General features: G+C 49.9%; 1 protein-coding gene and 1 long non-coding RNA gene across 5 annotated transcripts in view; one reads left to right on the top strand and one right to left on the bottom strand.

Annotated features, from left to right (window-relative positions):
• Positions 1–18,659, bottom strand: part of TTI1 (TELO2 interacting protein 1) — a 47,910-nt gene that overhangs the window by 2,373 nt on the left and 26,878 nt on the right. The window contains exons 4-8 of one of the 4 annotated variants that reach the window (XR_009344574.1): positions 16,290–16,438; positions 13,498–13,638; positions 11,099–11,303; positions 10,719–10,806; positions 1,393–1,532 (exon numbers count right to left, since the gene is read on the bottom strand). Coding sequence is in view for 3 of the 4 variants with exons in the window: in XM_059133247.1 (XP_058989230.1) it covers positions 9,385–9,532; positions 10,719–10,806; positions 11,099–11,303; positions 13,498–13,638; positions 16,290–16,438 (731 nt within the window). In the remaining variant the exon portion in view is untranslated. Of the gene's footprint in view, positions 1–1,392; positions 1,533–9,344; positions 9,533–10,718; positions 10,807–11,098; positions 11,304–13,497; positions 13,639–16,289; positions 16,439–18,659 lie in introns of those variants that run through there. The other 3 variants (XM_059133248.1, XM_059133247.1, XM_059133246.1) reach the window with 3 other exon arrangements.
• LOC131807675 (uncharacterized) lies at positions 9,339–18,593 on the top strand. The gene is made up of 3 exons (XR_009344575.1): positions 9,339–9,475; positions 13,398–16,567; positions 17,263–18,593. It is a non-coding gene; the product is annotated as an uncharacterized LOC131807675 (long non-coding RNA).

Below are 18,659 nucleotides of genomic sequence, written 5' to 3'. Positions count from 1 at the left end.
TCTTTCATATTGCTGGACAACCATCAGGAATTTAAATGCTTGCTGAATGGAGCTAAATTCTGTTTTTATTTTTGTTAATCTGAAAACCCTGTGCCCTTCGGAGATTTGGGTCTTACCTGAGGGGGGAAGCTAGTTTTGCTTTCTTCCTTGGGTTTAATAGACATCTGCTAAGAAGGCAAGGGAGGCAGGTGGGAGGGGGCCCTTTGAAAATTTTCCTGGCCTGGTTTGTGCCCAAACAATTTAAGTTTTCTTTACTTAGGATAATCTTGTGCTTATAATCTCAGCGGTGGTTGCCGGAGAAGTGATTAGAATATTCTAATTCATCCTTTCCACTTCGCCGCCGCAGAAAGGAGATGGGGCCTGCGTGGGAGACAATTTTTGTTTAAAAACAAAAATATCTTTGATAATTAGAGTGGCAAGGGAAATTATGAAAAAAAAACCACACTAAAAATGGGAAGCTGATTTCTATTTACATGTGACACAGTTGACAGTTTTCCCTGGTGCCAAAGACGGTTAGAATGCAAATCGTTTCATTTGATTTTTTTTTTTTTCCCCCTTCCAGAACTGGAACGGTTTCTCAGGCCTGGCGCACTAAGGAATATTTTGATCTGGGCAACAGCGAAGTGAGGCTGTGGCCCACCTCAGTCACGGTTCCGCTCTGACTTAACTCAGCAAGAACATGTTGCAATGTTCACTCTGAGTCCTTTTTAACATGCTAAATGCAGATGTTGTACTCGCCGGCAGGAAAGGAAAAGGGAAGAAGCCACTCTCCTTGCCCTGTGAGAACTAGTTTTTGTGTTTTTTTTAAAGATTTTATTTATTTATTTGAGAGAGAGAGAAATGACAAGGAAAGAGAGCATGAGAGTCGGGGAGGGTCAGAGGGAGTAGCAGACTCCCCGCTGAGCAGGGAATGAGATGCTGGACTCATCCTGGGACTCCAGGATCATGACCTGAGCCGAAGGCAGTTTATTAAGCGACTGAGCCCCCCAGGCGCCCCACCCTGTGAGAGCTCCAGATACAGTGCTCACAGGGAGGCCAAGAAAGAATGTGTGTACGAAGCCCACCTTCTTGTATTAAGTGAGAGCCAAACTCTTGCAAGAATTATTTTGGGTCTCCTTTCTTAGCTCTTAAAGGGGCAGACTCCCCAGAACGGCAGGCAGCCATCCATGTTCCCTCTCCTGCCTCTGGGGCTTGGAGCAAATTATCTTGCCTCCGTGAACCTGTTTCCTTTTTCTCCAAAGGAAGAGGATCACACCCGCCCCGCCCTCCTCCCAAGTTTGTGGCGAGGCTCTAAGGAGATGAGGTGCAGGAAAACACTTTGAAGTGCATAATGAAAACACTGGTCCTTCCAGAGGGTATGTGTGTGTCTAAGGAATAATTATCACTACCAACCTCTGCAGCACCGCCACACCGCGGAAACTTCTTAGACACTCCGAAAAGGGCAAAACATTTGTCTTTTGTTTCACTCGCAATTTCCCTCATACTGACTTGGTGGGGGTCCCAGTCCTCCGCAAATGGTGCTTTCCTTTCGCCTGTTATTTTCGGGAAGAAACAAAGGCAATATTCTTCGTCCTCTGCGTGCTCGAGGCTGGCAGCGGATGCCATGCTGGGCAACCAGGTGCTGGCAGGTGTAACCCGTGCTCTGGCTTGGCAAAAGGCACGCAACCCGCTGAACTCTGAACACGGACACATTCTGAACCCGAACCCTTGTTCGCTTTAAGCCCTCCAGCGAGGGGAATGGAGGCCCGGGAGGTCTTGTCTGAGAGCTCGGGGGCCCAGCTTTGCTCCAAACTCGGCTGCCACTTTGTCCTGCGGCCAGTTCTTGCCCACCCTGAGCTGGGAAGGGGCGGTTCCCAGAACGTGAAGAGCCCGAGGCTGAAGACCTTAAAAGCCCTTTTGCATAATCCAAAGCCAGAAGACAAAGAGAGGACCTCCGCTTTGAAGGGACCGGGGTAACTGCCTGGAAAATGTTCCTAATACATCACGAGACATGGCAGAGATGGTTGTTGAACGTACCAAATGGCCGGCTCCATGTTTTCTCAAACCAAAGAGAGACACTTAAAAAAATATATGTATGTACACCATTTAAGTTCTGAACAAAAATTTCTCTCTCCTTCCCCCAGGCCCAAATCAGTGGCTCCGGGGAGCACAGTTATCAAGAGATTATCTGGTCCCCAGAGTTTCGGGAGGCACTCGGCTGTGCCTCATGCCTCCGAGTGTCCTGAGGCGAGTGATTATCTCTCAATAACCTGTAGGGCCGTGTAGCTTAAATGATAACTTGACTTTAAAAAATTTAGAACTCGCCGTTAGGCAGTTTCTAAGCAACCTCTGTTTCCATGGCAAAGAAGCCCGGTGTTTATACTGATTTTTCACTTAAAATGCGGTTTTATTGAATTCCGCTCCGTGCAGGCAGCCATTTCCCTGCACTCCAGCCCTATCTACAATTGACGGGCATCAGCAAGTCCCTAATAAACTCCAGACACCAAACCAATGGAAGCCGCTCATCCCTTCATGGTCAATGGTGGCCTGCCCCGAGTGACAAGGCTGGCGGTGGGGGGTGGGGTGGGGTGGGGCAGGAGGAAATGTGCTCCTAGAACCCGGTCAGCAGGGCTTGGGTCCCACCTCCCCGTGGTTCACCTGCTCCAGCCCAGGCACTGAGCCGGGTGTGTGGGATACAAAGACGGACGGAGGAAGGCTCCAGCCTCCGGGCTCCGCCTCTGGTAGGGAGAAGGGACCCAGCAGAGAGGCCCACGGTGCACATGTTGGGTGGGGCTGGGGAAGGACGCCTGAGGAAGGGGCACAGCAAGTTGCTTCTCTGCAAATACCAGTTCTAAGGCCCCTTCCTGCGTCCACGGTCCACAGGGATCCCCACGCACGGGCACTGGAGCACAGCTCCTTCACGCCCTGAAATGTGGCAACACCCCCAGAAACCGCTCTGCTGCAGATGCAAATGTTCCAGAGCGCATCCTCACCACCTCCGTCTAGCTGGCATCTGCTCAAACACAGCTCTAGAAAACCGCCAGCCAATCCGGGCCCAGGGAGGCTAAATAAACCGTAAGTAAAATGCAGGCTTCCAGCTCTCCTGGGTGACAGGCTACTCTTTCTCTGTCAGTTACTTGCTGGAGGGATGTGCTGCTCCTTGTCTCTTTCTGGATTTATAAAACGCTCTCATGAGCTGTCTGCATAAGTGCCAGTGGTAAAGGACTTGTGGCCTTGTGATCTGTTTATTTATTTATTTTGGGCTTCTAAAGAAGTTATTCGGCGATGTCTCAGGAACGCGATACAGGCTGTCTCTACACGGCCATGACGAAATGTAATCGGGAAACAAACTCACTTGTTGGAAAGCAGGCACACCCACAAAGTTATTCTGGCTTCCCTGCTATTCCCTTCCTGGCAGAACTTGTACAGTCTTTTCCTCTCTGGCCATCTCTTCTCCCGCGACGCGGTGCGCGCCGATGCTACAAATGAGGCTGTGTGTTTCCTTTTAAACAAATGGATGCTTGGGGGTGTCGACGTGTCCCAGCCAGCGAGCAGTGGGGTGATGTTTCTATCTTGGTAATTTACTCTAATAGGTCTCGGTTCATTGGTTAACCAGTATTTCAAGCCTGTCCTTTCTTGCTATTCAATTTAGCTATCTTCTCCTGCGAGGAGGTCGTTTTTTTGTTTCTAAATGTTGGAAATGGAGGATTATGACTTGGAGCAACGATTTACTTTCCAAATAAATACTACCAATTGCCTCTGCGGCTATATGTACTCGTTAGACTTAACTACATTTACCTGTTCAAAACCATCCATCTATCCATCTGGCTCCACCTCGCATACTCACACAGAGACTGATAATAAAAATATTTAAATGCAACGGGGACAGAATTTAAAACCATAAACACCAGTAGCAGCTTATGCTGCTCATCGCACCCCCAAAGTACCACAAGACAAAGTATCATAAATGCAGCGGAATGACTCCATTGCTTTGTGCATATTTAAAAAGATATGGCACTGAGAGGACCAATCTGTCACAGACAATTCAAAAATAAGCCAGAACCTAGAAGGGTTTAAATCCCACTGGGGCAGGATTTAAAAGCAGCCCCTTCCATCTGGCTGCCTCTCCTGCCTCCAGGCCCCCCGCAGGCCTAGATCTACCCGCAACATCCCCACCCCTGGCCAGGCCTCTGCTAGGTGCAGATTTCAAAGCGGCCCTGTGCCAGAGCACTGGGCTGGGGGTGGGGGTGTCTGGCCCAGGCCCCATACCGTGATTCCTGCTCCACATCCACCCTTTCGCCCCAAAGGTGCATACCCTTGAAGATAAAGACATCTTTGTAGCAACCTACCTATTTGGTCCCCCTCCCCCCAGTCTGTTTTCCTGGAACCCACGCTTTGGCACTAAGCCAGCAGCCTCTGCTGATGGATGCAGGAAAGCGGCCGCTCGAGGAAGTGTACTTGTGCATTCACTGCAAGGACGTTAGAGACATTAGTCACAACAGTCCCCCGTGTTCTAAGATGACCCCTGAAGAAATTTTCTTAGGGTTCAGAACCAAGAAAAGCTGTGCCTCTTTCTGCGAAGCTCTCTTTTCTTATTTTGGGGATGCCGGGCAGGTGTGCACTAGACGCTCTGCCTGTGAGGAAGACGAGGGCCGCATTGAAGGCCCATCTCCAGCAAGGGCGCGGAGCTCTCAGTGCGCACTTTATAGCGCAACCTCTGCTTTGCCTTCACCTTGTTTTTTTTTCCGTTCTTGTTATTTTTGTTGTTGTTGTTGCATACACTTAACTGATAAGATGACCTGGGTCTTTTTTTGGAATCAGGAGGAAGGTAATAATGCTAACAATGACTACTTACTTTTTCCTCTGTGCTGACATTCTGTGCTGAAGAATAATAAGCATGAGTTTACCGAATCCTGGCAATAATTTGATTAGGTGGAAAATAACAGATATGCTCCCTCTAGTCTTGCAGATGAGGGAGCGAAGACTTAAGAGACGTAAGCTGGTTGGCTCACTGGTGATGCCGCCACCGAGTAGCCACGCAAGGCCCCCTCTAACTTGGTTGACATCTTTGCAATCTTTCAACTCTCAACACAGTTACTTGGCTTCTTAATTAAAAAAAAAAAAAAAAAAAAATCTTGTGAATAAACACACATATAATAAGATAATCAAGGCCATTTTCCTGGCTACCTTACTCGGTACCGAGGTCACGACATTGACGGCGGCCTCTTAGGTGCTCAGGACAGACCACGGACCCTGCGAAGTGATGAAGCAGGTGCCCTGTGGTCTGCCAAGGCTTTTGACATGTGAAATCCACTTTGTGCAGGTGGTCCTGCCCCCTGGAGCACCAAGTGCATCCTGCTTCCCAACCCAGTGCGGTGTGCAGACACGCAGGCACGCCCCGCACCTGCCTTTCCACTGGGTGGTAAAACGCTAGACCCCGGCAGATTATCAATCACAAGACAGCGCCAAGGAAGCAGGGGAAGGACAGGGAACATTTGGCTTAAGTAGCATGGAGGTCCCTGCCTTCAGATCTGAAACCCAGCAGCCCACTTTGTTTATAATCTGCATGGCAGATGTCTCTTATCTTTGACACCAGGAAATCATGCCTGTATATGCACGGTGAACAGCTTCAGATCTGAGTGTATTTTTAGAACAATGAGCCTGGAAAAGAAAAGCAGCAATGCCTGTCAAAAGATGGATAATAGGAAAGCTAACTACTTGGGTCTGGATTTGTCAACTATTAATCAAATGTCAAAAGGAAAAATATTAGGAACGCCTTCATTTCCATGCTGGGTGTGATCTGAGGGGGAAACAGCTTTGCAGCCCAAGCTCAAACACACTGCCCACAACATTTGAGGGGATGAGCTACTAATTTCAAGCTCAGCTGAACTAACGGATCACCTCTGTGGCTCCTGATCTGTTCAAATATAATAGGCCCACGTGTGGGTAAAGAGAGGAGCCGGGCTCTGACAGGGATGAAATGAACGAGCCCGTGCCAGCGCGCGCTCGTCCAGGGTTTGAAGGCACCGTCTGGTTCTTTGATGGGCTGGGATCCTACTGCTAGAAAGAAAGCGGGGCAGTCAGCCAGTAAGTGAACCTTGAAACCTGGGCCTGACTTCTCACGCAGAGGGTGGTAGGGGGAGGTGGCACAATTAACATGAAAAGATCATTCCGCGGTAAAAAACTCTCTTCGGAGTTCGGTGAAGATGGGGCAGACTTACAGTAGGACATACCACGCCCAAGTGCCTAGATGTTCAGAGGATGTGTATATGCTCTATCTCCTATTTGCCACATTTATATATATATATATATATATCCCTCACCGGGGCGTGCACACACACACAAATACACTTCCAGAGTGCAAGCCCGGTGAGGGCAGACACCTCCTCTCTCTTGCTCTCCTCTCATTTCAGTGCCTACAACGGTGCCTGGCAGGCCGCAGCTCCTCGGCTGGCCAGGAGAATGAATGGACCTGCGGACTGGCCTCCCTCACAGAGAAATGCAATTCATTCCCACCACCCTTAGTTTACAGAGCAGGGAAACGAGACATAAGGAAGTCATTTGCTCAAAGTCCCAGGGCCAGTAAGGTCTGAACCTAGGTCTGTTCACCTCCACGGCTGGTGCCCTCTGTCCTCGTGTACAACGGCTAGGCAGCAGAAGCTGGGAGAGAGCCCCCTGGTCACAGCATGCCCTCCCCGGCCACCACCATGCCAAGGACTGCAGCAATCAGCAGCCACACAACCCAAAGGGGCACCGGCCAGTCACTACCTGCTGGTACCCTGCATCCCCGCCTGGGTCCTGGGGTTGGCAGGTGGTGGCAGGCCTGGGGGTTGAGACCAAGGGGCCTGAAAGCCTTATTCTTCCATCGTGAGACCCGTGGAGCATGGACTTCATCTTCTCAAAACAGGTATTGCCTCGTCTGTTCCCTTTAGCCCCAGGATGGAAGGCTTATTGGATGATTTAAGACCTCCCTGCAAAAGACAGGGAGCCTCAGACACTGCTCAGAGATAGGCCCAAGGAGCGTGGTTTCAATGGAGTTGAGTTGAATCAAGCTGACAGACTTTACTGGCTTTAAGGAAAAACACAGAAATTTGGGGTATGTGCTCTCATCTCAGATTCCTTTCAAGTGTGAGAAGGAAGAGGTCCATGGTCAGAAAGGCACAGAAGTGTGGAGGCCCACTGCATGCTGGGAGAGATCTCGGAGGCATCCAGGGCTACTGGGGAATTTCAATCAGTTGAGTGGGCCTCTGCCATGGTTGAGGTGGGGGGCATGGCTGACCTGTTCTTTGTAAGCTAATGCTTACCCTCAGGGACCCAGCCTGGTTTACAGCATGTGATATGCTGACCCCTCCTCCCACATGCCAAATTGGATTTTCTCGTTTGTTATCCATTGAAGTTATTTAACTAGATGGACTTTGGGGGGAGCTGGTATTTTCTTGCATACTCAGTTAACAGTGACACCTAGTGGTGACATACAGCGAGGTTCTACTCTACCCCTACCCCCCCCCGCCCCTCCCCCAAGTTGCAAGATTTATGCCCCTCCTTACAAGGCACATTCGCTAGATAAAAGCATTAAACTGGAATGGCATTTCTGTTCTTAGCATTTACAGCCTTGGTTATATCAACCACCCCCTGATCAATTTCCATTTCTAGAGTTTACAGCCTGGATGTAAAAGCCTGCCACAAAGGCTCTATTTAATATGACAAATTAAAAAAGCAAACACAGTCTTGGTCATTCTTTGGAGCCAGGAGAAGCAAACAGGAGGGAGGAAAAAGCCAGCGGTAATGCACACAAAGAGGAACTTTCACCGAGCTGCTGAGTGAGTGTCTCTGTGCCCTAGCCAAGGAGGCTGCCCCTCGGAGGCTCCAGCCCCCACTCGCCGGACCCAAGAGATGTGAAGGGGAGCAGAGTGCCACTTCGGCGTGTGGATTGAGCTGGAGGCAATCAAGACCGGGCAGATTCAAGAAAAACTCTTACTTCTCCTTTAACTGCCTGGAAGAATCTGAATCTGAATCTGGCCTCGCCCAGAAAGAGCTATTACCAGAGATAACTTTTCATCTGATTAACCTATGTGGATGGCTGGGCCAGCCTCTAATCACCAAACACCTGCTCTTCTTAGGTCCTGTGAATCACTGTCTTGAAGCCCCAGACCCCTAGGCCATTCCTCAGCTCAGGGTGGCAAAAAGGCCTCAACTGCCCCACTTGACTTTGGGTCTCATGTTCTTATAAGGTGCCCTCAGGTATGAAATAAAAAATGTGTTTTCCTCCCGTTAATCTGTCTGCCAAAGAACCTAGAAGGGTAAGATGGAAGGCAACTTCGTCCACCCCTCCCACGGCTGCTCCCCCGTCTCCTTTCAGAGCAGCCACTGGCCCTCCCTGGCCATCCCGGTCACGCGGAAAAGACATCCCTCCTGCATTGGCAACTCACTAGCTCCGAGGAAGCCAGGGCATCTGTGGACGGCTCTGGCTCTCTCACTGGTTCTTTTGAACACTTAGCCGAGGCCGGAGGCTGAACACTAAGCCACGGGGCTCCCTCTTGGGCCCTGGCAACAAACAACAAACACAACAACCTTCCCTTCTCCCATGAGTGTGTGGCGGGCGTCAGTGCCTGCTGCGTGGGGGATACACAGGGGCAGGAGTGGGGGGAGGGGGCCGGCGAGGAGATGCGGATAGTCTGAAGAGAGAGTCTGTAAGTCAGGTGGACAGGCTTCCCTTCTGGAATGGATATGGGGTGTAAGCGCTCCCTGAGCCAGGGGACCAGGCACGCACGCAGTGTTTCAGTACCAAACCACCCCCACCCCACCGCCCTCCCTTCCTTCAATAACGAGGCTCACAAAGAGACCAGGTTTCCCATTGTCTCCGAATTCTTCTCCTATTTACGGAGCTTATTAATTTCTGAATCAAGATGCCAAATCAGCTCCTGATCAAGGACAACGCTGGGTTTTTTTTTTCCCTTGGCTTCAAAATAAGTTTGCAGATGATGTGTTTGTGAACCAATCAACCCTGCACTTCCTCCCCTCCCAGGCTGGCAAGAGGGAGGTCATCTGACTCAACCCCGAATGGAATGCGCTAGAGCAAACAAAGGCGCAGCAGTCAAGTGGTCTGGCTGCATTTTCCTCCTCCAGAGGCACCCTGAATACCAACTCAAGACTCAGCAAGGTCCAATTCCAGGTTTAATTGCTTTTAGCGGCACAAAAGAAAATTAGAAATGAAAAGATAATGAATGGCGAATATTAGCTTGTTTGATGGGTCTGAACTGGAAGGACGGGTATGGGGTGGGTGGAGGAAAAGAAGAATGGGACCGAGAATGGGAAAGTCAGATATTTGTGACTCTTGGTTGTTAACAGGCACACAGAGAATTTACTTCAAGATGAATTCATTACCTTCTTGAGTTGTACCTGAAATCAGTGTGAGAGCAGCTTCCGGAACACCACCCAGAGGGGGAGGGCTGTTTTCACCTGAAGTTGGTTCTTGAAGGAACAAGAATGTCTGAGGGTAAGAAGCTGGTTGGGATGCGCCCCTGTGCTCAAGAGACCATGACTGATTCTGGGCCTAGGGGAAGTGACGGGAAAGTGACAGAAAGAAAAAAGGGAACTGGGGAAATGAAGAGCAAAAAATTGCAAGGGACAATAAATCAATCCAAAAGGATATTTCCATCACTCCCAGAGAGTGCAAGGTTTATAAGGGAGCAAGTAGCTTCCTCATTTCATAGTCTGGGCGGCCTTGCAGGCCTTCAGGGAATGGGAGGATTCCTACCTCACCATGGAAGAACGGGGACTCGTTTCTAGAAGCCTGAGAGGTGGGAGGGATTGTTGATTTGCCCTGGGACACGGGAGCAACAGCACCCAGGGGAGTACACAGGGCCAGGCCAGGGGAGCTAACTTCTGTTCCAGTAGCAGACACTGCGGGATGGCAGGCCCACTCTGGTCCCCTGCCCCAGCTCTCCATCCAGCTGGAGCAAGGGGGCCACAGTGCATTTTTGGTCTCAAGTCTGGGGAATGCTGCTGTACTCAGAATTTTAGCTTTTGAGAAAAATCCTTTGGGGCTCAAGGAACCAGACATAGTTTCTCCCATTAGCGGTGGCACAGCTACTTGAGAATAAGTAAAACTCTTAGAAATCACAATTACCTCGCTTCAGAGTTGGAAAAGGCCCTTTAGACCATCAGTCTAGTGATTCTTTATGTCCCTCAGTTCACAGATGCCTACTCTCATCTGATAAATGCCATGGACTTGATCCAGAAAAAGGAATGTTTAAGGGTCTGCTTGTACACGCCCCATTTTGTGTACAGTGTGCAAGGGTTCAGAACACCTGATGTCCACTGAGATGCTGTGGGGCGTCAAGGTGTGCCCGATCAGTAACCCAATGCTTATGCTATGCAGAAGAAGGAGCCGTGGTCCAGACAGGTGCCAGAGTCACTCAGTCACTAGAATAGGGCCTAGAACCAGATCTCTCTCCTCCCAGGATAACTGCTTTGTCCCGTTTGCACACCATCCTTCTGCTTTTTGCCCCTTTGGAATTGCTGCTGACACTGCAGCAGAGGAAAAGGTTACTTGCAAAGAGAAATGCGTCTAGTAAAAATACCATCTCTAGAGTTGGCCCAGTTAAAGAAACCATCTTAACCCGGCGAAAAGAGTGAGGAGAAAAAAGAGCAGAGATGCCTTGACTCTGCTCGCCATTAGCAAATCATCTATAATTTAGAGCAAACGTAAAGAGATGCGGGTGATCAAGCAGACGTACCTCCTGGCAGCCTCTTGTAATTTCACGGGCTGTTTGGCGCTGAGGTAAATCAAGCAGGCATCAGCCACTTTATTCAGGTCACCCTCACCTGCGGAGGGGAGAAACAAAACAAGCATCGGGGCTCAGACTTCATCTGGGACAAGCAGAACCGACTGCCGTCTGCTGGATTTGGAACAGTGAGGCGAGAGGCCCCTGGCTCTTGACTCCGTCCCGTGAGTCAGAAAAGCACATCAAGATAGGAGGGAAAATGAGAGCAAAGTAAAACTGAGGGAGGTACCCACGAGGGGAGAGGTGGGAGCACGACTGGGTGCTGGGTGCCACGGTGCTGGCCAGATCGCACGCAGGCTGCGTGTCCCGAGGGGAGGGTGGCCGGTACCTACCGAGGTCCAGTCTCTCGCAGAGGGGGCCCAGGCCCTGCAGAACGGCCAGCTGTAGCTTGAAGGCCAGCGTGTGCGTGTACACTGGTCCGGCCCGGGCGCTGACGGGAGCCTGGGTGACTAAGGAGCCGGCCAGCTGGGGCAGGATGTCTTTGCAGAATCGGCTCCTCAGAAAGTCGCCACACTTGCCTCCCAGGGTACGCAAGACCTGTAGAAACAGCCCCCGCTCTGGTGACTGCACATTGCCAGGCAGCACAGAGCTAAGGAATGTGTGGTAATTCAATTTCTTCTTGGGGGAAAAAAAAAAATAGAATTACTGCTGTTAATTCCTTGCCCATGGTTTGTGATTCTGACAGTTATGAATTCGGAGGTCTCTGCTCCCAAGGCATGGCTGCTTCTATCCATAAATACAGATTACACGGGGAATAATTCAAAGGAATCTAGGGTTGGATGGATAATATGATTAATACCTTGATTTTCCTCCCTTTTTTGGTTAAAAAAAAAAAAAGAGCTTAAAGCAGTTCACATAGATCATCTCTTGACTCTTCCTAACATCCCTTGAGAGAAGGCTTGTGCTTTGAACTCCAGCTAGCTGAACAAACACAGTGAGGCCCAGCGGCTGCTGTGCGGAGGCCCTGGGGGGGGCAAGTGGCTGGCTGTGGTCCCTCGCCTGGGTCCAGGCACGGGCCCGGCGGTCAGGGCACCAGCGGAGCCTTGCCTGTCCCGCCGCACCATCTCGCGTGTACGTCACCCTCGGCCCATCTTCCACCACGGGCGGTTTCTTTGCACGTCTTGTTTTAAACTTTCTCTAGCAGAACATATTGAAATGTTTTGCCCCGTTGCACAAGGCTGAATATACAGGATAATAGGAATTTCTTTAAAAATTGGTAAGCAAGGCATAACCAGCCCGGAGAGTGTTTGCCGAATTTGCAGAGAATAAGGTCCTTTCCACAGGGCCCTCAGCTGGCTTGCACAAGGCCCTCCAGGCCTCGGATGTCCCCAGCATCTCTGAGGGTGGAAAAGCGGCCTCGGATGTCCCCAGCATCTCTGAGGGTGGAAAAGCGGCCTCGGTTACAGTGCAAACATGTTTCTATTTCTCCCTTTTTCTACGCCTGCTGTCATTTCAGATTACCTATTCATTTCCACAAAGGAAGGCAGCATATCTGAATAAGATTTGGCAAGACCCCCCGTCTTTCTTCCTAAGTCTCCCTCCTCCCCTGTGTGTGTGTATGTGTGTGGTTTTGTATATTTTGCTTTAGAAAAAAAAAACATTAACAATTTTATATGTTTTAAACATAAGCTCCTACTTTGGTCCAGTATAGGCTGAAGAATCTTGCAGAAAACCAAGGTACTTTTGCCAAGTGTACTGGTTGCATTCCTGGTTTCATTTTATGTCCCTACACATCTTTTTGCTTTGCTTCATCTTGCTCGCCTACTCCTAATTTATGTTAGCTTGCCCTGGGAAATATATCTCTGTAGGTTGCCTTAAGTGCTTTTCAGAATAAGGAAGAATATAAATAAATAAGCCAAAATACATGTGCTGATATAAGCCAAACTAAGTCGGGGAGAATGAAACCTGACACACACACATATATATGGCTTTTAACTTTTCAAAGCATTTCACCAAACAGTCCCATTGTAGCCTTGACAACAATACTATGAAGAAGGTGGAACACAGGCTCCTAAGGCCAACTTGGAAAAGGGTGGCTGTGGGTTTTGCCCAGAGTCACCTGGATGGGCAGAGGATGTTCACTGCTAGAACCCAGGCCCCTTCATCTTGACTCCTATGCAGTGCAAAGAACCTGAGCACAAACACAGATTTGGGTTCTATCACCTACCCGCTGTGTGATGCTGAGAAAATCCCTGACTTCTCTGAGCTTATTTCCTCCTCTGTCAAAAATGAGGACAGCAGGGCGCCTGGGTGGCTCAGTTGGTTGGACAACTGCTTTCAGCTCAGGTCATGATCTTGGAGTCCCGGGATCGAGTCCCGCATCGGGCTCCCAGCTCCATGGGGAGTCTGCTTCTCCCTCTGACCTTCTCCTTGCTCATGCTCTCTCTCACTGTCTCTCTCTCAAATAAATAAATAAAATCTTTAAAAAAAAAAATGAGGAGAGCAGAAACTACCTTGGAAAGCTGTTGTGAGGAGATGTGTTTGTGTGGGAGGCAGCGCCAAGCCCACACGGTGCTCAGTAAATACTGGCAGTCCTTTTCATCTGCTAGTTCCTTCTGCTCCTAACTCAAGAGGGGACTGACTTTTACTTTCTTCTTTGTGCCTTCCTTATTTTGCTCTGCTTCCTTCGAGGACCAGCTAAAACGAGTGGGGATCCCCAAAGACGCCGCCACGCTCTGCGCCGGCGACCCCCACTCGCCCGGCTGACCGCGGTGGGACATCAGCATGGTACCTTGAAGGCTCTGAGCACCACCAGGGGGTCGTCACTGGTGAGTCGGCGCACGAGCGAGGGCCAGGCCCGATGAGCCAAGGGAAGGAGCTGGTTCTTGTGGGACTGCAGCACAACCACGCACAAATCCAGCACATCCAAGACCTGAAAGAGGAGAGGATTTGATTTTAGCAGGGCGGGAGTTCGTCGCGGGAAGCGTGGAAGAGCGTTCCTGGACGTTCCTAGAGGTAGAGATGGCAGCAAGGAAGACCCAGAGCAGGGCTCAGGGTACTAAGGCAGGGCCGTGGGCAGCGCGACACAGGAGGAGTAAGAGGGGCCCAGCCGTGAAGGTGTCACGTTAGAGAATTTTTTAGTTTGTACCGAGTGCAGTGGGGAGCCATCAGAATGGGTTAAGCAGCAAAGGGCCATGATACAATTCATGTTTGAAAAAAGTCATTCTGGCTGCTGAGTGGGGGAGGGGCAGGAGAGATGCGAGTGGGCCCCCCCAGGAAGCAGGCACATGCCCGCAGGAGAGGGCAGGAATGTGGCCGCGGGGTGGTGGCAGCATGAAGGGGTCTGAGGTCTGTCCTGGAGGTGTGTGTGTACTGAACGTGTACACGAGCTGTGTAGACGCTGACGGCCCCTGACATCGGGGTTATAAAGCGAGGTGTTGACAGGGACTGCCTGGAGTAAGGCTTAGCGACTGAACGGATGCAGGCGCCGCTGGCTGAGACAGGAGCAGGCAGGGGAGGACGCTGAGAGGCTGAGAGGCTGAGAGGCTGGGTGAGGGCATGTTCCCTTGCTTCTACATGGAGAAGCCAAGTAGGCAGCCGAGGTATAGGTCCACCTCAGAAGAAGGGTTCGGGGTGGCCTAGACGTAAACTGGATTGTTTACCCTCCCCGAGAATACAGGTCCTGACCTGGAGTTCAGAGGGAGACTACTACTGGCCTGCCTCAGTATCCCCAGCAGGGGTCACGACGATGAGCAGTGTGTCCTTTCCTCCCAGAGATGGGCTGGCCTTCACAGAGCAGAGGGGAGGGTGCACAGCTGAGTCAGAGAGACTGAGGTCTGCTAACAGAGCAGTAAACCCCGCTGGATGTCAGCTACGTGCTGGTCACACGGAGGCCAGAACAGCAACAAAGAACAAAAGAGGGCCCGCGCGTGAGGGGAAAGAGGCAGGCAGGGCAGGAAGAGAAGCCTGGGCGTGTACTGCACAGCAAGGCAGCCCAGAGGAAAGGGTGCTGCTACTGTGGGCTTCGAGTGAGTTCTGTCACTAACTGGGCAAGTTACGTCAGACACTCCTGATTCCAAGTCAGACATTTCTCCTTCTGCCTAAAACGCTCATCTCTTTGCCTTGGCCCCTTCTCATGGCTGGCTCCTTCTCTTGAGCCTTTAAGTCTTGGCTCAAATATCACCACCTCGGGAGAGGCCTTCCCTGATGACCTGGCTAAAGCCGGGGCCGAAGCTCTGTCTTCTGCAACAGGGTTTGGCAGAGAAGGCTCCTAATGCACATTCACAGATGGGGGTTTACTATTTTCTATCACAGAACCTGCTTATTCTCTGCAGAGATTTCTTCGCCTTCTAGGTGTGTATATGTGTATTTCCCCGCGAGAGAAAGGAAGTTCCATGAGGACAGGGACGCCTGCTTCACTTTAGTCTGTACAGCCTCTGCCTGACCTGCAGCAGAGCGCAACACACACTCGGCTATAGCCGAGGCTCAGTGCTTCGTATTTATAATCAACAACACAGTGAGGCAGGTCCCATCACGCCCATTTTACAGAAGAAGCAGAGGCTTAAACAGGTGAAGTACTTGCTCAAAGTCACAGAGGCAGAGCTAGGATGTGAACTCAGATATGCAGGTCTGACTCCAATGCCGGTGATCTCAATAACACGGTGTGGACACGGCTGCTACAGAGCCTCCGTGAAAGGGAAGACACTCGGGCTAATGTATTGCCTAGACACCTACCATCAAGCCTTGCATACAGCCGGCACTCAAAACAGTACTTGCTGCATGCAACAAGAGATGAATGCTAAGAAGCTTCTCTGAGGAAATGAAGTGCGTTCCACAAAGCACAGACCCCGGGATCTGAGATGATCCCGGAGTGGGGTTTCTGAGCCCACCACCCCGAGCAGGACAGCGTGCTCTCATCGCTAACAGTAACTCACTGAGGTAGCTGTGTTTCTCACATCTGCTCCGGGGTGGGGAGGTCCAGGCCCCTCCCTGTGAAAGCTTCTCCCAGGTGATTCTGAAAGCCCTGTCCCCACGCCCAGTCGCCCCACTGTCCAGTTTCACGATTGCTTCGTTTAAGTCCTTGCTGATGGGGATGATACTTGGGAAACTGCCGGCAAACGAGGAAGTACAATTAAGAAATGTGAGTGTTTTTCTGGGGATGAACATGGAAACAGACACAGAGATAGGGGCCAGAGTCAGGCGTGGAAGAATGACTGCTCCCAAGGATTAAAACCCGCCTCCCCGCAAAAAAAATAAAACCCGCCTCCCACATGAAGTCACTTTAGAAAATGATATCCTTTCCAAAGCATAGGGCCTTCTTTCCCTTGGAGAGTCAACGGGTGTCCAAAACTTTGTTTTTTTAGTTCCACAAAGGGGACTTGGCTCCCTTTTGGCATCTGAGCTGATACAGAAGGCCATAAGGCTGTCATCCCACAGATAAATTCTTCCTGATGCCTTCCCTTGGCCACAACACATGGACCGGGAGATAAGGGCAGCCTCTTGCTCATCCATGCCGTCCCTGGCAGCCAGAGCGACCCGGGGTCCTGCTGCCGTGCAAACGCGGGGAGAGGGCTGCACACTGACCTTCAAGCGGATCGTCAGGTTCTTATCGGACAGCAGGTGGATGCAGCGCTCCATCACATCTTTGGCTATCTGGATCTGCACTGGCGGCGGGGGCTCCACATCGGGACCAGTGTCACTCTCGTCCACCTTCGGAGGCTCTGACTGCTCCTCTGGAGAAAAAGCATAACTGGGGACAGTGTTTTATGAGAGATGCCCCACTTCGATGTGCTCTCCCAACCTCAGACGCAAGGAATGGCGTTTACAAGGAACTGATCCTAAGGAAACCATAAAAAATTTGGGTAAGAGCGCCTGGGTGGCTCAGTGGGTTAAAGCCTCTGCCTTCGGCTCATGTCTGGATCCCAGGGTTCTGGGATGGAGCCCTGCATCGGGCTCTCTGCTCAGCAGGGAGTTGGCTTCCCCCTCTCTCTCTGCCTACTTGTGACCTCTCTCTGTCAAATAAATAAAATCTTAAAAAAAAAAAAAGGATATTCACTAGAGCATTAACTATATAAACTGGGGGTGGGAGTGGGGAGAACCCCTCCATTGCCACCTAAGGGGGAATAATTACATAAGCCATGCTACGTCCATACAATAATGTTATCATGGGGGCCCCCAAATTTGTGTTTACCGAGGGCTTTAACAACAGGGGAGAATGTTTATGAAAGAATATTATGTTGAAAAGAGAAAAGCAGTATATACAATTGCATACACAGGTGGAGATTATTATGTAAATTTCTCGCATAGCAGGAAGGACCGTGAAATACTAACAGAGATGGGGCCATGAGATCATGTAGGATTTTGATTTTCTTCCTATACCTTCTGTCTTTTCTAAATTTCCATTAATAAGTATTTCAAATAAAAATGTAAGAGGGCAACATTTTAATTTGGATACCCGAGACTGGCAGCTCCCCAGCTGGCCTCTGCTCTGACCTTTACCCTTTCTTTCTTCTTGGTTCATTCTTTGACTAAGAGGCTCGTTTGTCTCCTCCACCAGCCTGTAGGATCTTTCGATGGCCAAGATCAGGCCTTACTGATGTCTGCATGAGAGATCCCAGCGCGGCAGCCTGGTAGAATACCCAGGGAGGGAGTTTGGTCAACGGTGGTCAGTTCAAGTCCTGACTGCACCCCTATTAGCAACCTTCTCATCCTACACTACTTCATCCGGAAAAAAAGGTATAAAGCACGCACACTTCATTTGCTTGAGAGTTAAGTAAGATGAATGCCACCAGCTATCAGCACTCTTCCACTGCCTAGAGTGCTGTGTTGCACATGATAGGCCTAAGTTTGTAAATTAAAACAACAATGAAAAGACCTGAGAATTGCATGAAACCCAGGCCAAAATCCCTACCCTGGAAAATTTTCCTCTATGTACATGCAGCCCCTCCACCGAGCTCCCGTTACTAGCTGTGCTCATTTCCACTGAGCTGAACGTTGTGTCCTTCACTTTTTTCCATTTCTGTTTCCTCTACTGGAAAAAACAGAATCTTATAGCAGAGGTCACACCTGTCTCTACCAGATGCTGAAAAGATAAATGAAAATGCATTTGTAGAATGCTTGGATTTCTTGAAGAAAGGGTCCTCAGATACACGAGGTGCTTTCATTGTGGCTAAAACAAAAAACACATGTCAGACCAACATCAAGCCAAACATTCTTTACAATGCCAAGTCTGTGGTGTGAACTTGATGAATGATAATTATAAGAATGATAAGGCTGTGCTTTTCTTCCCAGAGGAGGATTTGTTGTTTGAAATTCACCTATTGCACAATGTTATTTGAGGGATGTGGATTTTTCCGTTACTGGGAGAAAGGTTGATTCATTCAGTCTGCTCCTAGCCAACATCAACTAGAACCAGAAGATCGTAATCGTGAAAGAATGGATTCACAGACAATACTAGAATTTCAAACAAGAATGGCAAATCCGGATTATGAGGGATCATGATGCCTCCCCTCCCTCTGAGTTTCTGGGTTTTGGTGTGGGGTGCAGGTCAGGAAAAGAAAGACTGGGTTGGCTTAAGAAATAAAACCGAGAAGAAAAGGCCTCGCAATAGACATCTGATCAGAAAACTGTCCTCGGGGAGGGCAAGAACTCCACTCCGCATAAATCATTCCCTGGGCCCTGTGGTAATTCCCTGACACACTAAAGGAACTGGCGGTAGTTAGATGCATCGAACAGACTATTTCCTATTATCCTGGAAGTACTGGTTTTAGTTCACCAGAGTCTCGGAGTGGAGACCACCAAAAAAGAGAAAGAATCCTGCTCCATTCCACCCTAACAAACTAATTTGGGACTCAGTGCGATTTAGGATAGTTCTGAGACCACCAAGCTCATTATGACTTGGCATTTTATATTTGCAGAGGAGATTCTAACAATTTATTAATCCTTCCGTGACCT

This window comes from Mustela lutreola, chromosome 9 (assembly GCF_030435805.1).
Source record: "Mustela lutreola isolate mMusLut2 chromosome 9, mMusLut2.pri, whole genome shotgun sequence".
NCBI lineage: Eukaryota > Metazoa > Chordata > Mammalia > Carnivora > Mustelidae > Mustela > Mustela lutreola.
The sequence above is the reverse complement of the archived record's forward strand: the minus strand, read 5'-3'. Positions and strand labels throughout refer to the sequence as shown.